At 41.3% G+C, this 21,168-nt stretch overlaps 1 protein-coding gene across 1 annotated transcript; it reads right to left on the reverse strand.

The window, feature by feature from the left end:
- Nucleotides 1-13,591: 13,591 nt before the first annotated feature.
- FAM131B (family with sequence similarity 131 member B) lies at nt 13,592-20,180 on the reverse strand. The gene is made up of 6 exons (XM_082008021.1): nt 20,112-20,180; nt 18,614-18,649; nt 15,956-16,049; nt 15,159-15,356; nt 14,691-14,834; nt 13,592-14,263 (listed from the first exon to the last, which is right to left on the reverse strand). Exons 1-6 carry the CDS (start codon nt 20,163-20,165, stop codon nt 13,722-13,724), a joined length of 1,068 nt encoding a protein of 355 aa, XP_081864147.1. The 5' UTR covers nt 20,166-20,180; the 3' UTR covers nt 13,592-13,721.
- Between the last annotated feature and the right edge of the window lie 988 nt (nt 20,181-21,168).

Raw genomic sequence — 21,168 nt, forward strand, 5'->3', positions numbered from 1 at the left:
CCCTTCCTGATATTAGTAAAGCATTATGTAACTTAGAGTGACCAGTTTCTCCTTAACAGGTGCTTTTCCTTAAGCTATCTCAGGAGCAAGTAAAAAATATGGTTACCTCTAACCCAGTCTCCCTAGGAAAATTCCCTCCTGGCTTTAATTCTAAGGATTGACCTTGCATCAATTCCTCTCCGATGATGCTCATGAGTGGGGGAGTCTATGACAAGCTTATAGTAGAGGGAAGTCTTCCCAGCTAGTCTTTTGAAGATGGAGAGATTTACTTTTGTTGTCTGGAATTCAGAGCCAGCAGCTCTGTATTGTCTTTGACACATGATCCCCATCTATTATAAGCTAACTGGGGACAGCCTTTCCCTACCAAAGGGATCTTCAGTCCTCTGAGGATTGCCCTTGTCCTTGTAAGAAGACAGTGGTGATGTGAGGGCAAGTCTCTTGCGCACACCAGCTGCTTGCCTCCACCAGAAGGTTGTGGCACCTTTCTGGCTGCCAGGCATTAGCACAAAACCTCCCTGCTACCTTTATGTCATCTTCCCCTGCTTGCAGAGAAGAGGCAACACAACTGCTATTTTTTCTCAGGGAACTGTGATAGTCCTTTAAATAAGCAGGAGAGAAAAGACATTCCTTTTAAAAAACCTATAAATCTGCGGTGAGTGGCAACACTCTGAGACAAAATCTGATCTGAGGGTCCACACACCCTCAGGAAGGACAAGTTTCTCCAAGTCAGCCCCAGACTTATTACTGGCAAGTACAGACTTACATTTTGCAGCTTAGCCAAATGCTTGCACTGAGACAGATGAGACAAGGAGAAACTTTGAGGCCAGAGTCAACACACCTCCCCTTCCACTCTCCCAAATACAGATATATGTTCTGCTCCAGTCCCACACTTCTCCTACAGTGTGTTACAGAAGAACTGGGATCTGACTGGCTGAGAAAGCAGATGGAGTCTAAATCAAAGCCAGAGAGTGTGTGAATCATGACAGACAGATTGTGAGCTGGGGGAGAGGAAGCTGGAACAAAAATGATGCACATGGAGAGGCTTGCAGAGCTCAAAGACACAAGCTAATCTGGAAATTTTCTTGAGGTTTGTTACCTGAGGGTACAAGAGCACACACATGTGTGCCCACACATGCACACACATGTTATCTCTCCATTTCTGTTGCCTTTAGCTGTCCCAGAGCTACCATGAGGAGCTGGACTGCTCTCTGTGGGGAAGCAGAAAGGTGGGTATTACTGCTGCTCTTTGGAGGCATTACTCAAGATCCATTACAGGTATGCCCCCACTCTTTGAGTGGAAGCAGCATTCATCTGCATCAGTATCTCACCTGGGAAAACATATGCAAACATGAATGTGTATAGGGAGCCAAAAAACATACTGCAAAGATGGTTTGCAATGGCTGAAGATATTTCCACTTCCATTTTACCACTAAAATATTCACTGAGCTTATGCCAAGTACTTCAGTAGGTGTGAAATGTGCAGTAAACTGACACTGAACCTTTCTCAAGAGAAGTCTAAGCTTGCACCCTCTCAGGCAATTCCAGCATGTCCCCTCAAAGTTTGAACTTGAAACCTTTGTCCAGCAAATGAAGCCACACTGACCTGTCACTCTAAAACCTGTATCTCTCATCCTATCCAAGTAGCACGTACTGGGCTACCAACACACAAAAATCATTTTTTCCCCAGATCCAAATATCCTCATAAGCACTGAAGCTTTCTTATTTAGCTAGAAAGTCAAATCTCAGATCTGCACCCAAAAATCCAAGCACAAGCCTTGAGAAACAAGAAGATCTGAGGCTGTTTTGAACCACAGAAGCTTGCTTTTCTCCTAAATAGCATGTGCAGTTGCTTAGAATAATTTCTTTGGGCAGAGATTCATGTCACTTGTCACTACTACTCAAAGCAGTAAAATAGAGCTGATCTTGTTCAACATTTTCAACTCCAAGCACCCACTGAACTACATTTGGTACCCAACATATAAGGAAACGCTCTGATAAGAAGACAATAGTGAAAAATCCCATCACACCAGAAAATTTTTGGGAAACACAACCATCACCAAAAAACCTTAAAAAAACCCTTTGTCCTTGTATCTTCAAGATAAATGTGTCTTAATCACAACTAATTTCCAGTTTGCTGATATTCACTTAATGAAAGGAAGAAGTTATCTATTAGATTTTAATCTAGCAAAAAGCTGAGCCCTTCCTTTTACATGGCATTTAAATAAGAGAGCAGAAGTCTCATTTCTAAACTCACCAATATAAAGAATTTAAAAAATAAGGAATACTTAAGATTGACAAGACAACAGATAGGGTTTTGGGCAGTTAAGACAAGGCTGGGACTTGGTCATGGTTTGGATGAGGGAGAAAACCCATGGAGATGGACTACTGGACAACAAGAAAAATTTGCCTGGACAATGTAGCATTTTTGGTTGGCAAATTATTTCAGACTAAAATAAATCTAGTTTGCTAACCCTATGGACAAAACCAGTTAGTACAAGCAGAAATAGAGAGACAGACCAAATCTAGAGTTCTTAAAAAATATCCCCCCCTCCCCAGTTATGCGAACACTGTATAGAAGTGTGTGTGTTGTGGCCAAAGAGTACAAGACAGGGCAATAACAAGGTTAGCAAGCAAAGATCCCTCTTTGACAAATTAGAACAATGCCAGGAAGGGTATAACACACTATTAAAAATACTGTCACAACAAGCACTAAGTTGTTCATGGCCACGTAAACAAGGATTTGGGCACAGCTCTCATAAAAATTTTATCAACGCTGAAGACCCATTAGGTAATATTTCCACACAAAAACCATGCCTGAGCATTAGTATTCTCAAATAGAGAAAAACATTGTTTTTATCTTAAGCCATGTGATGCAAAACTTTGTAAGGCTTTATTTGTGGGAGACAAGCTTAAACTGGTCCTGACCGTAAACGACAGGCTCTCATTGTGGGCTCCCCCCATACTGCACAGACAACCCTGTGTACGTGTACTCACACACACACACAAATATCACCTTTTTCAAATCACAGGCATGCGATAGTAGATAGCTCTGCAATTGGGTTGCATGTGCTTTGAGCCACACACACAGCCCTCTCAGCTTGATGGAAGTCAGTAAGTCCTGATGCAGTGTCACAGTGTTAAAGACACTACTGTGGACACTGCTGAGATCAGCGTGCTAGCTAAATGAAGCCAGTCTCAGTCAAACCTGTTACTAGTTCAAGCATTGGCCTTTCAAATGACCATTTGCTCACATCCCAGCAGTTTTGGTGTGCTGCTCACGCAAACATGTTGTGCTCTGCAGTAAAACCAGTTACTGAAACGTATCTAGCCAACTTGAAGGATTGAACCTGATATGGAAGACAAAGTATGTTTTCCTCAATGAAAAGTCCAGTAGCAAATTTATAAAGGAAACAGAATGTAGAGAAATGAAAACGTTAATTGCCTGCTTTAGCTGAATAACAATCTAAAAGCTGCTAATAGCTGTGGAGAACAGAAGGTAAAAATACAAGACCTACTAAGATATGTTCAGTATTGAAGTCACATAAACTCAAGTTAGAAGCTTTTCAGTTTTTCCACACAGAAACAAGTGCAAAAGACAGTAATGGAACGTTTATGGGGAATACATTTGCCAAAAAATACTCATCTGCTTTTTTCTCCCCCCCAAACTTCTATAGTGCACTTAAGCAAATGGGCTGTGAAAAGAAGTGGGAGCTGTGAGATGGCTGGATTATGACTAAACATGTCACAAAATCTTATGCTGAAACCTTATGCACTTTCTCTGTCACAGCAGATACAAATTGTCTGAGAGACTGTATAGAAAATACCCTTGCAGCTGGCAAAGTGCAGACCCAGTAAGGTGTGCAGCAAGAATGGTCTTATCCCCTTTTTATTTACTGTTTTCATTAATGACTTGAAAAAGGAAGTCACATATGAGAGCTTGTAAGACAGTAACATAAAAGAAACATCTGATAGATTTGCCATCTAGTCTAAACAGAGAAATAAGCAGAAAGTGGAGATCAGAGACTGGGGCAGATACCACAGAATGAGGTTCATATTGAGGCTGAGCAGCTAAATCCAGAGGAAATGTATTTAACTGAGGGATAAATTTAGACTAGTAAAATGGTAAAAGAGTTCTGTTAGGTGAAGCAAGACTAGTATGATGGTAAGAGTTCTGTTAGGTGAAGCACTCAGCAGCTGGATGCCATCTTTGTAGCATACTGGAAAACTAAGAAAAAAAGATGTTTTTCCTATGCAGAGGTATGACTTCCAGGCTCAGAGACATGTTATTTTCCCAGGGACTCAAGTCTTAAACACATGTGGAATAACTGATTTCATCTGATACACTACATTTAAAAAAAAATAGTTACAATTTAGAGGCCATTAGGGGAAAAAAAGGAAACTAAAGCAAGTACTAGGGTACTCGCGGGATTGACAAAAAAACCCAAAAACTTAAAGGAGTTAAATATGTGTGTCTTCTGTAAGTCACAATAAATTATTTGAACATAATTATGCAGACATACATACCAAGGGGTGGGTGGGAATCAGTTCAGAAGCAAAAGCAGGCAAACTAGAAGGAAGCAGGCTAACTTCAAATAGAACACAGAAAGCAAAGACCAGCTAAATAGCCCTGATTATGAAATATATATGCCTTAAGCAGGTCAAGTGACAATGCTTAGCCCCTGTAAAACACAGTGGAAAAGTGCAAGTAAGTATCTTCACAAGGAAATAGGTGTCTAGTACTTAAAATTCTCATATGGTAAACAAAGCGCTACCAGATCTGGCCTTATGTCCTAAATCAGAAGCAAATGATACAACAATGTTGGAAGTGCAGCGATGCTCCTTTCCCTCTGGGCCAACCAATTCCCCAACCTGCTATGAGGATAGCAAGCTGAGAAGCCCCGATTTAAAACTGAAATGTGAAACCAGAGTCTCGCTACCCTATATCTGTGCCTTTTACAACACCAGCATCAGATTCCTCTTTGTGTCCTAATCTGCTGTTGTGAAACTTCTGTGCAACTCCGTAACAGATATGTCTGCACGTCACTAATATCGGGACAAGACTTATATGTATCATCCAGAAAATGCTGTTTCAGTGGAAAAGTAAAGCTTACTCTATGCTAAATTAAAGGGTCCCATCAATGTTTATCATCAAATCTGCCACAATGGCCTGGGATTTTTGTCATGGTAGCCACAGGCACACACAAGATTTTAGCCCTGTATAGTTGAACATATGACATTCTTATCTTCTTAATGAGAAATAGCGTATCATATATTTCCTACTCTGGGATGCCTCTCCAAGCCACCATGGATCCTTTTGAATGTCCTCCATCAGATTATTTGATTGAGACCCACCCCCTCTTCCTAGAATCCTTCTTCCTTAGGCGCAACTGCCCTGGAATCAGTCCCACAGAAATAAAACACTTCCACCAGCCAAGATGGCAAGACCACATTCTGTTTAATAACTCCATAAAGGACTGTACATGCTATTTTGAGCTACCTCCCCTCCTTTACCGTGGTTGCTGCCACATACAGGCATGGAGGTGTATAGTGCCATAGAGTTTCCTAGGTCTATATGTAGTGTGTGTACATGTATGTACGTGGTTGTACATGTATGTGTTTATATATATATTTGTAAAGTTTTATCTCATAAGTCACATTATCAAAACATGCGAAGCATATCCAACAAAAATCTTCAGGCAAACATGTTTTGGAGCTGGAAGACCAAAGGCAAATCAGACTCATTTTAGTTATTAAGGGCTAGTGTGGGACAAAGTAAGGATGAAAGCTTTCAATAGTGGGTCCCTTTCCCTTTTTGTTTTACTTCCACTCAGTACTTTCCCCCCAAGCATCAATGCACCTCTGTAAACACTAGCTTGAAAAAATACATATAATCACCATGCAGCCTCCCCCTACAGAAAATGTGTACAGGCTTGGGGGAAGCTCTTTAAAGTTGCTTTGCGGCAGCCTCCATTGACCCATACACTTAAGCTAAAGCAGTTTCAGATACTGAGAATACAACATTTGAAGACCCAAGCCTTTAGCTACTTTTAAACATGCTTCAGGAATCCATTCTGCATGCCACCCCTGAGACTCCCATACACAACCCTTATATCTCCCAACTCCTCAGTCTGTACCCTTCCATATCTGAAAAGATTTCAAACAAGAGAAATCCTGTTCCCTGTAAAATTTCCTTTGAGTCCCAATTTTATACTGTAGGGATTCCCAGAGACCTCAAATCATGCACAACGTCCACAAATCAAAGAAGAAAAATTGAAGCCAAACAAGAATAAATACCTGCAAAAGGGCTTTTGGCTTGCTACATTGCTCACACATGCAGAATCTGAAAAGAAGGGAAGTCCACCTGTACTTGCCTCATGAGAGCTTGGCAGAGCTCTGGAAGAGGGTTCTGAACCCATGACTGGATTTCCATGCCCAGTGAAAATGAATCCAGAAGGCCACTGAAGTTGGACTAGATGCATAAGATGGACTTTATCTTATTAGCAGTAAATCTTGGTGCACAGTCCTGCCTCCATAATGGAGAAAAGCCTTCTGTTTTTTTTTCTTGCTAGCATGGACATTTGATTGCTTATGGGAAAGCGAAAACAAGACTAGGTTTCAGAGGGTATTTAAAATGTCCCCAGGCAAAGGAGATGAGGAAGATCCTCAGTAGTATTCTTTCCACAGAACATTGCAACCCCTCTCTTCCTAGAAGATAGCAGCTGCTACTCATCAGTAGGTAAGTCCTGCCCATGGCAGGAAGGTTGGAACTAGATGTTCTCTAGATCTTTAAGGTCCCTTCCAACCCAAGCCATTCTATGATTCTATGATATCTGTACTAAGAACATTCTTGAACAAGTTTCGGTAGACATACCCTTTCTCAGAGAGTCCTGGCCTGACTAAATTTTTCCTCTTCCAACAATGTGTATCTGCACTGGAAAAATACATCACATATCTTCTTTTGCACAGACCAACACTGACAATCATAGAGCTGCTCTTGATTTTCAAGGAAAAGATAACACTTTGTTCTGCCTATGATGTAGAAAAATGTCAGTGCAAGGATGCAGATAGACCCTAATGCTCTAAGTGCAGGTCTTCCACAGGCATTTGTTAACATAATAACGATTTGTCTTCATCCCTACCCCTGTCAATTCATGAAACTGGCTGTGCTGATGAGAGACCATACTGTCCCCAACAGTCTTGCCCAGACTTCATGACACATTCTGAGACAGAGACATTGGTCTGGCATCAATGTCCAGCTGTACTCTTCTGCTCCTGTGCTCGTTCACTACAACTTATCCTGTGAAAAGCCTATGATACAAAAGAGGCACCTGACGTTGACTTTACAGTTTGCATTCGTATTTGAGACTGTGCTTTAATGACGGTAGGCTGTGCTACACATACATTTAATTCTAATAGGCACTACTTTACTCACCTTTTCCCTGTTTATTTTTCCTTTCCCTGAGCCATGGCATAGAAATCTTTCCCTGTCAGATTGCTACAGGGGAGAGGAATCAAAGATGAAAATTATTTGTATTTTTCTAGATGTAAGAGCACCAGCTTCTGATAATCTCTGTATTAGAATGGATTTTTTTTTCTTTCCTTTCTTTTCCTTTTTCTTTTGGAAGAAGTCAAAGAGTTAGTTTAAGGGAAATGCCAGATTGTTTAGAGTTGTCTGAACAAGGAACATGGGAAATTCCATCTGGGAGAAATTAGAAGGAAGAGCTTAGACTATGCCAACATAGCTCTGCCCTCCACAACATTTAGAGGTGGATTTATTTCAGTTTATTTCTCTTTCTAGGAAATTACCAACACAACAGTTAAGGCAAACTGAGCTACATTTAGATATTTTGGATTTCCAGTGAGAACAGAACTCACATTAACTTCATTTGGACAATGACTAAGTTCTCATTTGGTGTATTTCTTATATGATTCCCCTTCATATGCTTAATATGAAGAATTAAGCATATTGCAAACTGTTTTTCGAAAATGATGAAAAAGAAGCCACTAGGTGCCCAAATTCAGGGAGGTCTCTTTCCTATCACTGTCTTACAGAAAGAAGTGTGGCTTGGACTAAAGAGTACTATAAGCTGCACCAATCCTTGAGCTACAACTTGTGTAGCAATTCTATAGCTGAGCCTATTCTGCCTTGGAGTGTGTGATGAAGCTTCCTACCTGTGTTGTGTAAGCATAAGACATCAAGCTTGTCTTGATCTTTTTCCCAAGCCTTTCTCTCAATGTCTTTCCCACTCTGGCTAGACTTCTTGATATTGGGCAGAGCACACATAGCTGTCCACAAGCCTGTACTGATGCACACTACCTTGCCTCACCACCATAACTCATACCTCTGTCAAATGAAAAGAGCAGTTTCCTTCTCTCCAGTTCTCTTCTCTGGGCCTACAACTAATATTTTTTAGTTGTTGTCGTACACAGTACATCATGCACAGACTCTGCCTAGGTGTGAAGTGCCATTCTGGATCTCACACTACATTGGAACTGGCTCAAAGATCGGTATAAACTTCACCTCCAACAGCTGTGCTTCACTCCTGCATAAGGCTCTGCCTCTTGCAATTACAGGAGAAGACTTCTCAGTGTCCTTAGCTGCTGTGGAGTGTAATCATTGACTGTATATAAGATTTGTGTATGTTAATTTTATAAATTCCATGCATATATCAAGTTACTCATCTCCTCTTGCCCAGTTGGAAGGGATTATCTCAAAGAAGCCTGTGGAAGGGGAGGGAATAGTGAGGGAAATAACAGGGTATTAAATAACAATAAAAAACAAATCAGATAAGAGCATACTAGAAATTCTAAGGAAAACACTAGAGAAGGAATGGGGGAATATATGGTCCCTGTTGGGTTTATTCTTCTTGGACAGTATTTCGCAATCAGTCGGCTTAAGTCAATTTAAGTTGCATCTGCAACCAAAGAAATATTCTTCAGTGTGACCGTCTGCACATTTCATCAGCCCTCAGTGATGCTTGCCCCACCAAGTGAAACAATACAAGGAGCTGTAGGGTACTGGGTTAGTTTTCAATGGGGCCAGGTCCCAAGCAGCCAAATGAGCGTTAGCACTGGTGCTTCCTAAGCAGTTGAAGTATACAGCTGGTCGTGATGGAAGGGAAGAGGCATGACAGCAGTTTAGCAGCTTTTAGCAGCTTAGACTCATCAAGAAGATGTCATTTGAAAGTGCACATTCACAGTTTCCCTAACCTGATATAAAGGCCAGCTGCTGAGAATAGTGCTCTCTCTCCCTTTGCTCACAGCTGTTCCCTCTTCATTTTTACAGTAGGGTAAAAATGCACTGGCTTGCTGTGGGGTCAGCTGTCCATCAGCATCTACACAAGGATGGCAAGAGGTGAGCACAGTCAGGGTAGAGGGCTGCCCCCTTCACAGCAGCTCACCATTATAGCTCATCAGCTTAGAGGTATGGTTAAACTCTGTTCTCTGCTGCAAGCTTATCATGAAAGGTGATGTTAAAGCTTTTAAAGGGGAAAGCAAGTGGGTGACTTGTTAGCAGCTTCCCAGAAGAAGAATATTATTTAGAGGCACAGAAACTGAAAGAAGCAGATTGACTTCTCCACCCCAGAACCTGAGGTAATGGAGCTGAAGAGAAGTCCCAAGGCTTGTTTAAAAAAAAAAAAAAAAAAAAGCTTAAGATTTATATTAAAGAAAAATTTATGAAATAGTGTAACTGATCAGATATGAGCAATCATGGGAAAATGACCAAGAGAGAATGTTCTTGCAGTGGAATCTGAGATCTTTTTCAATTAGATTCACTTGTGTTTAAGCTTTTATTCATGTTCAGCACAATAACTTCAAGAAGTTTCTGTTAAAGACAAAGGTTGGGGGGGCAGGGAAGATGGGAATCTTCTATGTCAACTGTTTCAAGAAAATCCAAAATTTTTGCATAGTGCAGCTCTGCTCTACAACAGATTTGTGTAAATGAACAGGACGCAGTTTCTTAGTACCTGCAGATCAGGGATACTGAGTTTACCTTTCCTTCTTATTTTCAGCCTCACAAATTCAATCTGGGCTCTGAGTATTTGGCTGGACTCTCTCTAACTCATCCCTCCTCACCAGGATAAAGGAAATTCAGGCCAAATTTTGGTCACAGAGCACCTGTGCCATCCATATGCTTGAATAGGTGTAGCTATATAACAGCTTTTCTGGGAAATGTATAGTAAGTTCCAAGTCCCTCTCTCCAATATTGGATACACACAAGCAGCAGGCCTGTTACATAAGAAAAGGTGAGGTTGTACAAACCATTTTCCATTTTCAAAGAGATTCAAGCTGCCTTTCCAGTTCAGCCTAGGATGCTTACTCAGGTTGCAAGTGTTGATGGGCAGACTTGCTTTCTCCAGTCAAGCTCCTGGCAACTGTAGAGGCAGACACATTTCTCTTTTGGATTGTGGAAAGGTTATGGAAAACAGCTTTTTTTCTTTTTTTCTCTTTTTCTTTTTTTCTCTTTTTCTTTTTTTCTCTTTTTCTTTTTTTCTCTTTTTCTTTTTTTCTCTTTTTCTTTTTTTCTCTTTTTCTTTTTTCTTTTTTCAGAAAAAGGATGAATTTTATTATTCACAGAAAGTCAAGACCTTTATGAAAAAGTTTTATAGAATTTAGTAAGCTTGAAAGTTTATATAGAGAGTAGTCTTCACTTTCTGTCAATTCTGACTGGTTTGAGAGTCTGCCTACAGGTTTCTAGAAATCAGGTTATGGAATTATACAGCAGGGTATAATTATCTATCTATCCCATTCCACAGAAGTTAGAAAACTCCATAGATATGTTTTCTTTTCCTACTGAACTCCACAGAATTTTCTACAAGGTCAATATTTTTTACACTTCTTTCCATGTAGGTAATTCCATGTCACTCCCTTGTCTGAAAGATTAACATTATATCCACACATCTTAGTAAATGTATCACATGTCCACATGAAAAGCAGCAGCAGCCCTAGACAAGTTGACCCACTTGTCCCAATCCTTGTCCCAATCTCCATCTTGTTGTAAACAACATGGAGAGATCATTCAAAGCTACTCTGAAAGTTACTGTAAACATCCAGATTGGTCCTGGAGTGGCATGTGGGAATAAAATGGTTTGGAGAAAAAAACAACAAGCCACCAAAATCCTCTCCCTGAAAGGAACATAATCAACCGTTTTTGTTTCCCTGAAGGCTTTTAAAAAAAGAAATAAGAAAAGGTTAACACTGATTAGTCATTTGTTGAGGTGCTCTTGGCACTTGCCCCATCTCCCTGTTCTGGCTAGTGTGATTTCCTAGGCCCCACTCCATGGCTAGACTCAAACCAGTTGAGGACAATAAGCTAGCACTGGCCCTGCAAGAACTGTAGGAGATCATCTTTATCAAGCCCTCCTTCCCAGAGGAGGTTAGCACTTGAATGTGTAAACACCTTTAGAGAGACATCAAAAGGTCACCATTCAGGAGAAGAGCTACCTCCTTAGAGGGATGTAAGCAAGCCCAAGCAAATGGGTAAAAAAAGGTAGTCACAAAAGCTTTTATCTCTTACCTACACCAAATTACCAGTCTTACTTAAATATCCCAAAGGTATTTCCTTTAGGGATGCAATGGAGAGGGAAGGCATTGAAGTGGACTTGGCTGGAAAGACTTGGGTGTTCATAGAGGAGACCTTCTTCACGCAGCTGCCTATGTAAGCGGGAGAAAGCTGAGTGGGATAAAGTTCTACCTGAGAGTCCCATTCATACCTTTCATAATTCCTGGAAATCATCTGCTTTGCTTGCCAGGAGCTGTCTGAACTCCGACACTTGATGATATTATTTCAGTCACATTTTATTCTCCTCAGACATTCTTCCCTGCAAATATGCTGGGTATAAACCTGAATCAGGAAATAAGCATGTATCACTCTCCTGTCATCAAAAAATACACCAAACCTGAAGAGGAGGCAAAGAAGAGACAAATATATCATGAATTAAGCAGAGTAGATGTGAGTCAGAGTGAGAAAGAGTTGCATATGGCAGTGTCCAGGCAAATTCCGTTCTCTAGGTCATCAGATCTGGTATCTGATCTAAACCCATGCTTTGCTTTGCAAGAGGGATTGCAATTAAAACTCAGCACTTGGGTAATCTCTGCTGGTTCTGGTCAGTCCTCTAGCAAAATCGATAGCCTTGTACAATTTTTTCTTTTGCTTTTTCTCCCATTTATTTTCTGGTGAGACCTTGATAGGAGGCAGTTTGTTCAATTTCCTTTCAAAACCCCTCCCTGCCAAAAGGAGGTCTGTAGAAACATGGTGAGGAATTGCAAGAGATCAAATTCCCCCTAGTCAATGAACCATATTTTTTAACACAAAAAATAGAACATGTGCAAATAGGGAAAACTCCTGAAATCAGCTTTCTCCACTCCTAAAAAAGAGATGGGAGGGGAAAAGAAACAGAGCAAGTACTGAGCATTATTTACATTGCTTGGGGGTGAGAAAACAAAAGAAGAAAATAAAGGCAGGAAGAAGAAATAAATAGGAGGAGAAAACTGCTTTTCAACCCTTTTCCTCCAGCTACATTTGGTACTGCAGAGGAGTGTCAGAAATGGGACAGGTGCAGTGTTTCTGTTAAGTGATGAGTGGAGTTCAGACCTTTCCCACTATGGACTGCTATGTTAGGAACACTTACCCAGCAATATAAAGAGGTTTTTAAAAAAGCAAAAACTGAAAACTCCAATGTAAACTGGATATCTGTGATCTGGAACAAGGCCAACTGTATACACCGTTCCTGAATCTGCTGCCTACTCTCTGGGTATCCCCATACTGCTGGCAAGGTAAAAGACAGAAGGATACAGCAGCAGCACCAAGACAGACATGTTCTTTCTCAAGTCCCCTGCAAGAGTCAGCTTTTTATGACTGTCTCTGTAGCTGAAAATGTCCTTTCCACTCGCATCCAGTGCCCAATGCCAAAAGGACACACCACTCTTGCCAGCTCCTGGGAAGGTAGAAATGTCAAAGAGAGTAACAAATAAATGAAAGATTAGAAAGAAACTAAAACATGATTATCTGAGAGCAGGGTTAGATTCGTATCTGTATCCATTCTTTCATGCCACACCATCTGTACTGTAGCACAGCCCATGCCCATGGAGTGTAGTTTGTATCCATCAAGCCTACAATTTCATATCAAGGTGCTATTGAGGATCTGGTTACACAGCAAATCTTTCACCTCAGTACAGTCTGTATCGAATACAGCCTTATCCTCTGTATAAGCCACAATCACAATACTAGTGCAATCTGTATTTGTAAAGCAGTATCTTCACTTTAAACCAGGTTCTATTCATATACGCTACCAAAGAGGACCATGTCCACAGAGCAACATCCATTCTGCCAAGATGGATTCGAGCCACATAGCTGCTCCCTATACCAAGCCTGTCTCATCAGCCACATCCACAGTACCAGAGGAGTTTGTATCCACAGCCAAGACTTTGGATTAAAAAGATTAGAAATTATTTACCAATCCAGATCTCTCTAAGCACCTCACATGTGTTGCCCAGAGCAATGAAAATCAAAAATATGTGTCCGTTGAGGAGAGGGAGAAGAGGTCTTCATGTGTCAATCACTTTGAGATTTTCCTCTTGTTTAAAAAAAATAACTAAATGGCAGGAATGGAAGGTGTGTCTGCTCAGAAGTATGGGGAGCTGGAGAGAAGAATCCCTGTCATTTCATTCCTTGCCACACCTTTCTTTGTCCAGCAGTGATGTGAACTTCACAGAAAGCATCAGTTGTTTGTTTCTCCCTCTTCCTCATCAAAGGACTGCACCCCAGAGGAGGTGACATCTGAGACTTTGCGGCTCAGTGCAGCATGTTCCATCTCCTCTCGAGGAGACAGTGATTCCAGGTCCCGGCACACTGCATCATCCTCCTCTGGAGAGGGCTTCTTGTTTAGCAGAGGAGCCTTCTCCAGCTGTGGGTTCCCTTCATCCTCAATATGGTCCTCCATGTATGTGCTGGACTCAGCCCCACCCTCACCCTGAGCAGTCTGCAGGGGCCACACATGGACCAGCCCCGTGCTCTGGATGAAGTTCTCCTGCTGCTGTTGCTGCAGCTGTTGCTGCTGGAGAAGGCTGCTCTGAATCAAAATGCTTTCCTGAAGGTTTGTCTGGGACTCATCAAAATTCTGGCCTAAGTAGGAGCCAGTTGCTGGGGATGCAATGAGTGACTGGTCACTGGTCTCCCAGGCATCGGATGAGCCTAAGCAATACATACCCTGTGAGACATAGGAATGAGGCCAGCTGTCATACTGCGTCTGGGCCATATGCTCTGCAAATAAAGGAGGGAAACAACACACAGTTAGACACCCTCTCTAGGCCAAGCTGGCTCATTCAGATAGCTTGTGTGCCTGTGCATGGCACTATACTGTATAGCGTAGATAAATCCTTTAGAGGGGAGGAGGGTGAAGAGAAAAGGCAATTCTAGGCAGTAGGCATATGAACTTGATTATAACCACAACTGACTACAAGAGCTGGCAGCTTTCCACAGTTGTGCCAAAAAAAGGCAAAGGAACTGGGCTTTGGAGCCTCCCTGTTAAGACTCCTTGAACAGCTCCACAAATAGGTGATGCTTCTGCTAGATCCCAATCCCCAAAATTGAGGCTAGAGAAAAAAACAGGGTAGAAGGAAAGAGAACAACATGACAACAAGAGGAGGAAAGGGGTGTTTCAAGATCAACAAGAGGTACTAGAGCTCACCTTGGCTCTCCATTAGCTCCTGATAGTTCTCAGAATAGTTGCTGACTGGATTCTCTTGATTTGAGTTTACACTCATATCCTCACCATCCATGGAGGACCAGGCCATGAGAGTTGCCTCAGAAATAGCAAATTGCTCCATCACTCCTGTGCCAAAGGAGACAGGGAAGGGAAGCAGTGATGTGTGAGAGTCTCCACTTCTTCACCACACTCTTTAACTTCATCTCTTAGTCACACTGTCCTACTCTTTTCCTATCTCAGCAACACCCATCACCCACAGTTGGCTCTCACCCTCTGCACTTTGCATTCCATTGGCAATACTCCAACCACAGTCTCTCATCTCCTTCAGCCATCTGAATCACCCACAGGCTCCCCTGAGTGTTTTTCAGGTTCCTGCACTTTGGTGTCTCAGGGATTCTGCTCTAGGACATCCCAACCAATCCAATCTACATGCCAAAAAGTTAGCACTACCTGCAAGGAACCGGGCCTCCTTTTCACCATCACTCAGGTCTGAGTAGGCATCAGCGTCTTTGCGTGCTGTCTCATGCGTGTGCTGCTGCTGCTGGCAGTTACCTTTGCCCCAGCCTTGCCATTCAATCATGTGAGCCACACGGCCTTGGCCCATAGCTGTTGGCTTTGTGACATGGTCCTTCATGGTGCGAGATATCCCTAAGGGGCCAGACATTAGAAAACAAGGAGGGGCTATTACACAGCTCCAGGGTTGTCTACCATGCTGTTTACCTCTCTTGGAAGTGGAGCTTCTCCCCTCCTTTCCTGACAGGGTTCAGGCCTTGGGTTGGGTGTCTCCCACCTTTCACTGTATCACTCTCCAGGAGACTTTCTCCATCTTTCCTTGGACTGGCTCTCAGAAGGGGGAAAAAAGGAAACCCCAAATATTAAAGACCATTTCCTTCCTTGCCTAGAATCCATTTAGGACAGACTTGGGCATGAAGGATGAAGCCTGGAAGTGAACAAACTAATGTTTAAATGGGGTTAAACCCAAGCCTGTTTCAGGGAAAACAAGTGAAGATGTCTGAGTTGGAGTGCATGGTGAGAAGCCAACAACAGTAAGACAAATCTGTTCTTTGAAAGGGCAACAGCTAAGAGATTTCTATATCTAGAACCATGATGGTGGAGACTCCTCTAAGGCCTCAAAAAGGCAAGAATCAGAAAGGAGCAGTTGGGAGAGCAATGGGAGATATAGGAAGAAGCACAAAGGCCTCTGGAGAGAAGCTGCCAAGGATAAATCCAAATTTTGAGGACCTCACCAGAGAAAGATGATTTAGCCAAAGCCCCAATCCCATAAGCATTGGAGTTGCGTTTCAGCTTGGGGAGGATAGAGGTCGTATCTTCCATGGAGAGCTGAAAAGAGAAAGAATATGAAGAAATTATATACAGAAAGGAGAAAAGGAAGTGAATTGAAGTGAGAAATCAGTATCAGGATTCCAGAAGGTAGGGGGAAGATGAGGAGCAGAAGCAAGCTACAAGAAAAATAACAAAAGAAGGGAACAAAAAATTGGACTCTATTTAACCAGGAGTGGATATTGCATAGTGTTGGGACTGAATGAGGCAAAGTCAGTGGGAGAGGCAGAAGCAGGCTGTGAGAAGCCTCCCTTTGGCTGCTGGCAGTCCTCCATAAACATGCTACACTGTTCCCAACTTTTTGTTAGAGATGCAAGACAATGCTGATGGACAATTCAGAGAGCTTACAATGGGAAGCTGACAATGTGATCAGCAAGACACAGTAATGCATCATATATGCATCATACTATGGATATTAATTTTATATATTACTTTTGGTTTTCATTTCTTCTCATATGGTCTTAATAAAATGAACATGACTATATCAGTGATGCGTCCTGTTTCAAGCACCTACAACCACCTGTAAAGAAATTAGGTCTACAGTTCTGCTTAATTTCCTTTACTCTCTTCTCTATATTCATCCTCTGTCCCTGAATAACAAGGACAGGAAACTATTGGGACAGGCAGCAGTCACAAACATCATCATAAAACACAATCCTTCAAGATTAACTAACTCATCAGGCTTCTTCAGGGACGCCAGGCATTGCATATGAGGCTTAAATTTCACAAGGGCCAAACAAGCATTGCTTCTGCTCTTCATTTCAACCTCTCTGAAAATCAAGTCCAGCATGTTTCAAACACAAAGATACTCAAAAGTAGTGACCATGACACTGGAAGTTTTAAATCTTGACATAAAGCAAGCATTTGGTCATAGGCACAAACCTCACAAAAAGTGAGAGGAGCAATAACTAGGCAGTCAACTAGTTGGAGGCAAAGGCAGGCATTGCAAAGATGTTGAACTGTGTATAATCCCAGTCAATTGCCAAAATATGAAAGGTGAGTTTCTCTGGAAATTGACTGTAAATGCAGCAGCTAAAGCATCCTGTAACTTTGGAGCCAGGAATGCCTGTATGTAACATGTGAAGTGAAGAAATTAGAAAGCAGGGGAAGAACAGTAAAAAGTGAAAGCTGAGAGCACAGCCCTCATTCCATGGTGCATTTCCTGTGGTGATGAAGCTCGTTGAACAATGTCCATCTACACCCCACTGGTCATTCCTGCCTGGGTGCTGCTGTTCAATATCCACCCACTTGTTTCAAGACAGTCTGGAGGCTGTGCTGTGAGTCACTCATGGAAACAGTCTAGAAAAGAAAGTAAACTGCAGAAGGTCTCTACAACTACAAGGTTGGAGAGCTATGACATGAAGGCAGGAATGAATGGGAAGGGAAGGAAATTCATGAGCCAGCTTTGATACCAAAGATCTAGAGTTACACTGAGAAAGAGAAAGAGCTGCATTTTGAAAGAGCTCCATGGACTCAGAATGGGTTGGAAAATGGGAAACTGCAAGTAAGGACACTGTCTTCTACTATCTTTAAGGAAACATGACTTTGTGTACCTTGCTTTGAGCTAGACAGAAGTGCGTGAGGAAAAATCTGACAAATTTCTTCTAGACAGGTGCTGCATGCACGATAATTTTCCTGCACAATTTGTTTCTCTAACTGAGCCTAGGCAAAAGATCCCAAGCCTTAAGTGCCACAATGAAAGAGATGTCAGTAGGGCGAAAGTTAGTTAAAAATATGTCCCCTTGATATCCAGTGGCCCAAGCACTTTCAAACCACAGAGAACCAGAAAATGATAGCCATTTAAAAGTTTTGAAAGTATCTGGAAGTTGAAAATGCTTATACTACCAAAAATGCAGTTTCTTATCCTGACTTTCCAAGTGTACAAAAGCATGAAAGCTAATTTATGTGAACACATTTTTTAAGCTTCCAGAGCAGAAAAAATTATTTGGTAACACTAATATGCATTACTCCCTTTTCAGGATGTTGTTTTTGCATTAGTGAAAAAGAAAAAAATAAAATCCTATTTTTTCATGGCATAGGTATTAAGAGCAACAAGCAACAGGTGTTATTAAAATGTTTGCTTGTTTCTTCCACTTCTTAACTGAAATTAACTGGTGCTGACCATCTGCCACAGGGGACATTAAGAATTCTTTTACTTCTGTATGCGGATGAAAATGAGATACATTCCTCCCAAACTCCTGGAGAAGATCAAATGATGCTCTCATCAAAGACTACTGATTAATCGTGCTGGACAGACACCTTTTTCATCTAGCAGTGGCCAGAAATATCAAAAAGATAACATATGAAATGACACACATTTGTCCCAAAGAGGACAAAGGCAATTTAATAGCCACCTGCAGATCAAATACTAGTCATACAGCAAAGGACCCAGAGGCAAACAAAAATTCATCACCATCTTCCAAATCTTAGACAATTCCCAGAATTTCAGTGGCACTAAAGACTTTTGGTCATGTTTCCATTCTGGTCTCCACTGTATCCCGTGGCAAACAAATCCTAGTCTTCCTATGACTACAAATTTGAACAGTGGTGTCACACATACTCACATTGATACCATCCCAGGAGAAATCTGTCCGTGTTTGCTAAAGAAAGCAAAGAAGGACATCAAGTTAGTGTAACAAACAAGTTGCAAACAGCCATGTATCTCCCTAGTAGTTTGCAATAATCAATCAACAGCCACTACTTTATCTGATGTATTAAAAAAACTTGTGTCTTTCAAGCTGGTTTCATTCCCTGCTGTTGATTATGGTGTCTGTAGGTATCACGGTATTTGAAGGTACAGTAGCAAATAGGATGATATAGAGAGTAAGTGAGAGAAAAACAAACACCTTTTCATATGGCTCCCCTTCTAACAGCATTTTGTGAAATGCTGCAATGCTGGCACCCCTGCGTGGGACTTGCATCGCTTTGAGGCTAACACAAGGAGGAGCTACACTACCTATGTATTTTGAGTGTAATATAGCCAGTTACAGAATTGTCTTCCGCTGAAATTATTTTCTTTTGTAGTCTTTCGATTCTGACCCCCTTTCCCCTTGCAAACCAGATCCATTTCCCATATAAGCCATTACAATATCAATTCATAGCACATTTCCTTTAGCTGGTAGGACTCACATCCCAACATCTTGGTTTTTGGATGTGGTCACTCAGGAAAATTTAGATTAATCAGTTACACCTATGGTACCCATTCACATAAATCAAAATGTTCGCTGATGTATAGTTTATGTTCATTGACTTTTAGATCTGCATTTGATTTAACTGAATTTCTCATACAAGGTTGGGCCCCACAGTTTCTGCCAGGATTCCATGAAACTCCAAGTTTCTTGGAGTTACATTCCAAGCTAGCAAGGTATAATAGGGAAATAAAAATACCTATACATTAGCACCTTCTAAGGTTTTTCAAATTGTATGTTATTTATTAATGTTATTTGTGAACACTATTTGTGTAAAATATTATGTGTTTAAAATAACTTTGATCTTTTTATTAATCATGACTGCCTACCCTGGACTGTACAGAGCTGAAAATTCAGGTATCTAAGATTGCAGAAGCTGCAATAATTCAGAACAGCAAATGAACCAATCCTTGAGATACTGTATGGTAAATCAATTGGCAGTGAGTTACTAGTGAATGCATCCCTAAAAATCAAAATGGAGACAAATGTCTTCCTTCAGAAGATTTTATGGCTGTGCTGAAGAAAATGGGACAGACATAGAGTTGGACATTTCAGTTAATCCATTATTCAAGGAATGCAGACCTACAGGCTTGTCAGAACTGCCACAGCTTTTTCCATGTTCTGTTCCACTCCAGTCATGAGTGGTCACTTTAATTCGCAAATTCTCACTATGGATATTCTGAAGGGAGTGACTCAAATCCATTCAGTGCAAGCCAAACTGCACAGATATGAAAGTCTGATCCTCAGGTGCACACTGACATTCTGGCCCTCTCCCAGATGATGCCCCAGTGAAGCATAACACCCATTTCTGAACTCAGAAAGAACTGAAACTTTCTGATTCCCCTGCGTAAGTGGGTCTGGGACAGGCACTCACCTCAGTGGAAGGTCGATGGAAGCTGCTGCCATGCAGCGAACTGGTGCTATCCATATTGATTTGGTCCACATCTTTCAGTCCCTTCCAGTCTACCGCAATCACCTCATTCCCTGTGGGAACACATCTAGTCAGGCTTCTGAATGCTGATACAATTTCTTCTAGCAGTCTTAAGCCAAGTCAGCTCACCATACAGGAGAATCGCTGAGTTTAAGGCCACAATAGCCTTAAATCAGACTTTCCTATTTTAATCAGACCACCTGTACATCATCATCTATTATATTTCACAGAGTTATCTCCATATGAATAACAGTCATTTGTGTTTTTCTCAAGCGTAAATTATGCGTGGCTAAAGCACAGATCCCCAGAAAAAAAAACATCTAGTCATGATATGTGACTGAGAAAGAACCAATTCTTTTAATATCCTGTTCCAATATTAAACCATCATCACTTAAAAAGGCATTTCTCCTTTGTAATTTTAATTGGTCTGACATCAACTTAGAGCTGCTGGTGCCCTTGCTTTGCCATTCTCAGCAAGATTAAAGACCTTTTTAGGACCTGCCATTACATTTCAGTAAAGGTATTCATACACTTGCTTCTCTTCTTGACAAACTAAACAGACTGAATTCTTTAGGTTTCTTACTGTAGAGCATTTTTCAAGTTCCCATAAATAAATCCGTGTCTCTTTTTAAAAGACATCTCAAATTTTTCAGTTCTTCCAAATGTGGATATAAAAGCATACACAATAATGCAAGACTGCTCTCACCCATTCTGCTAATAAAGTTAAAACTTACTTGCCGGTCCTCTTCACATTAACCCACTGTGCCATAACCTCACAGTAGATTCTCACATTCAGCTATTTGTTCACTCAGATATCTAGGCACTTTGCACAGCTTTCTGGGATCATCAGCCATTCAAAAGCAGAGTCTGTGCTGTTTGATTTTAAATGCTTTTTAATGCTACATAAAGGATCAAGTTGTGGGACACCAGACTTGTATATTGCTGTGAGTCAGTAGGAAGAGTTTGAATCGAGCAACATGCTTATCTTCAAAAGCAACCT

Source organism: Phaethon aethereus, assembly GCF_964289735.1.
Source record: "Phaethon aethereus genome assembly, chromosome: 1".
In the NCBI taxonomy this organism is placed as follows: Eukaryota; Metazoa; Chordata; class Aves; order Phaethontiformes; family Phaethontidae; genus Phaethon; species Phaethon aethereus.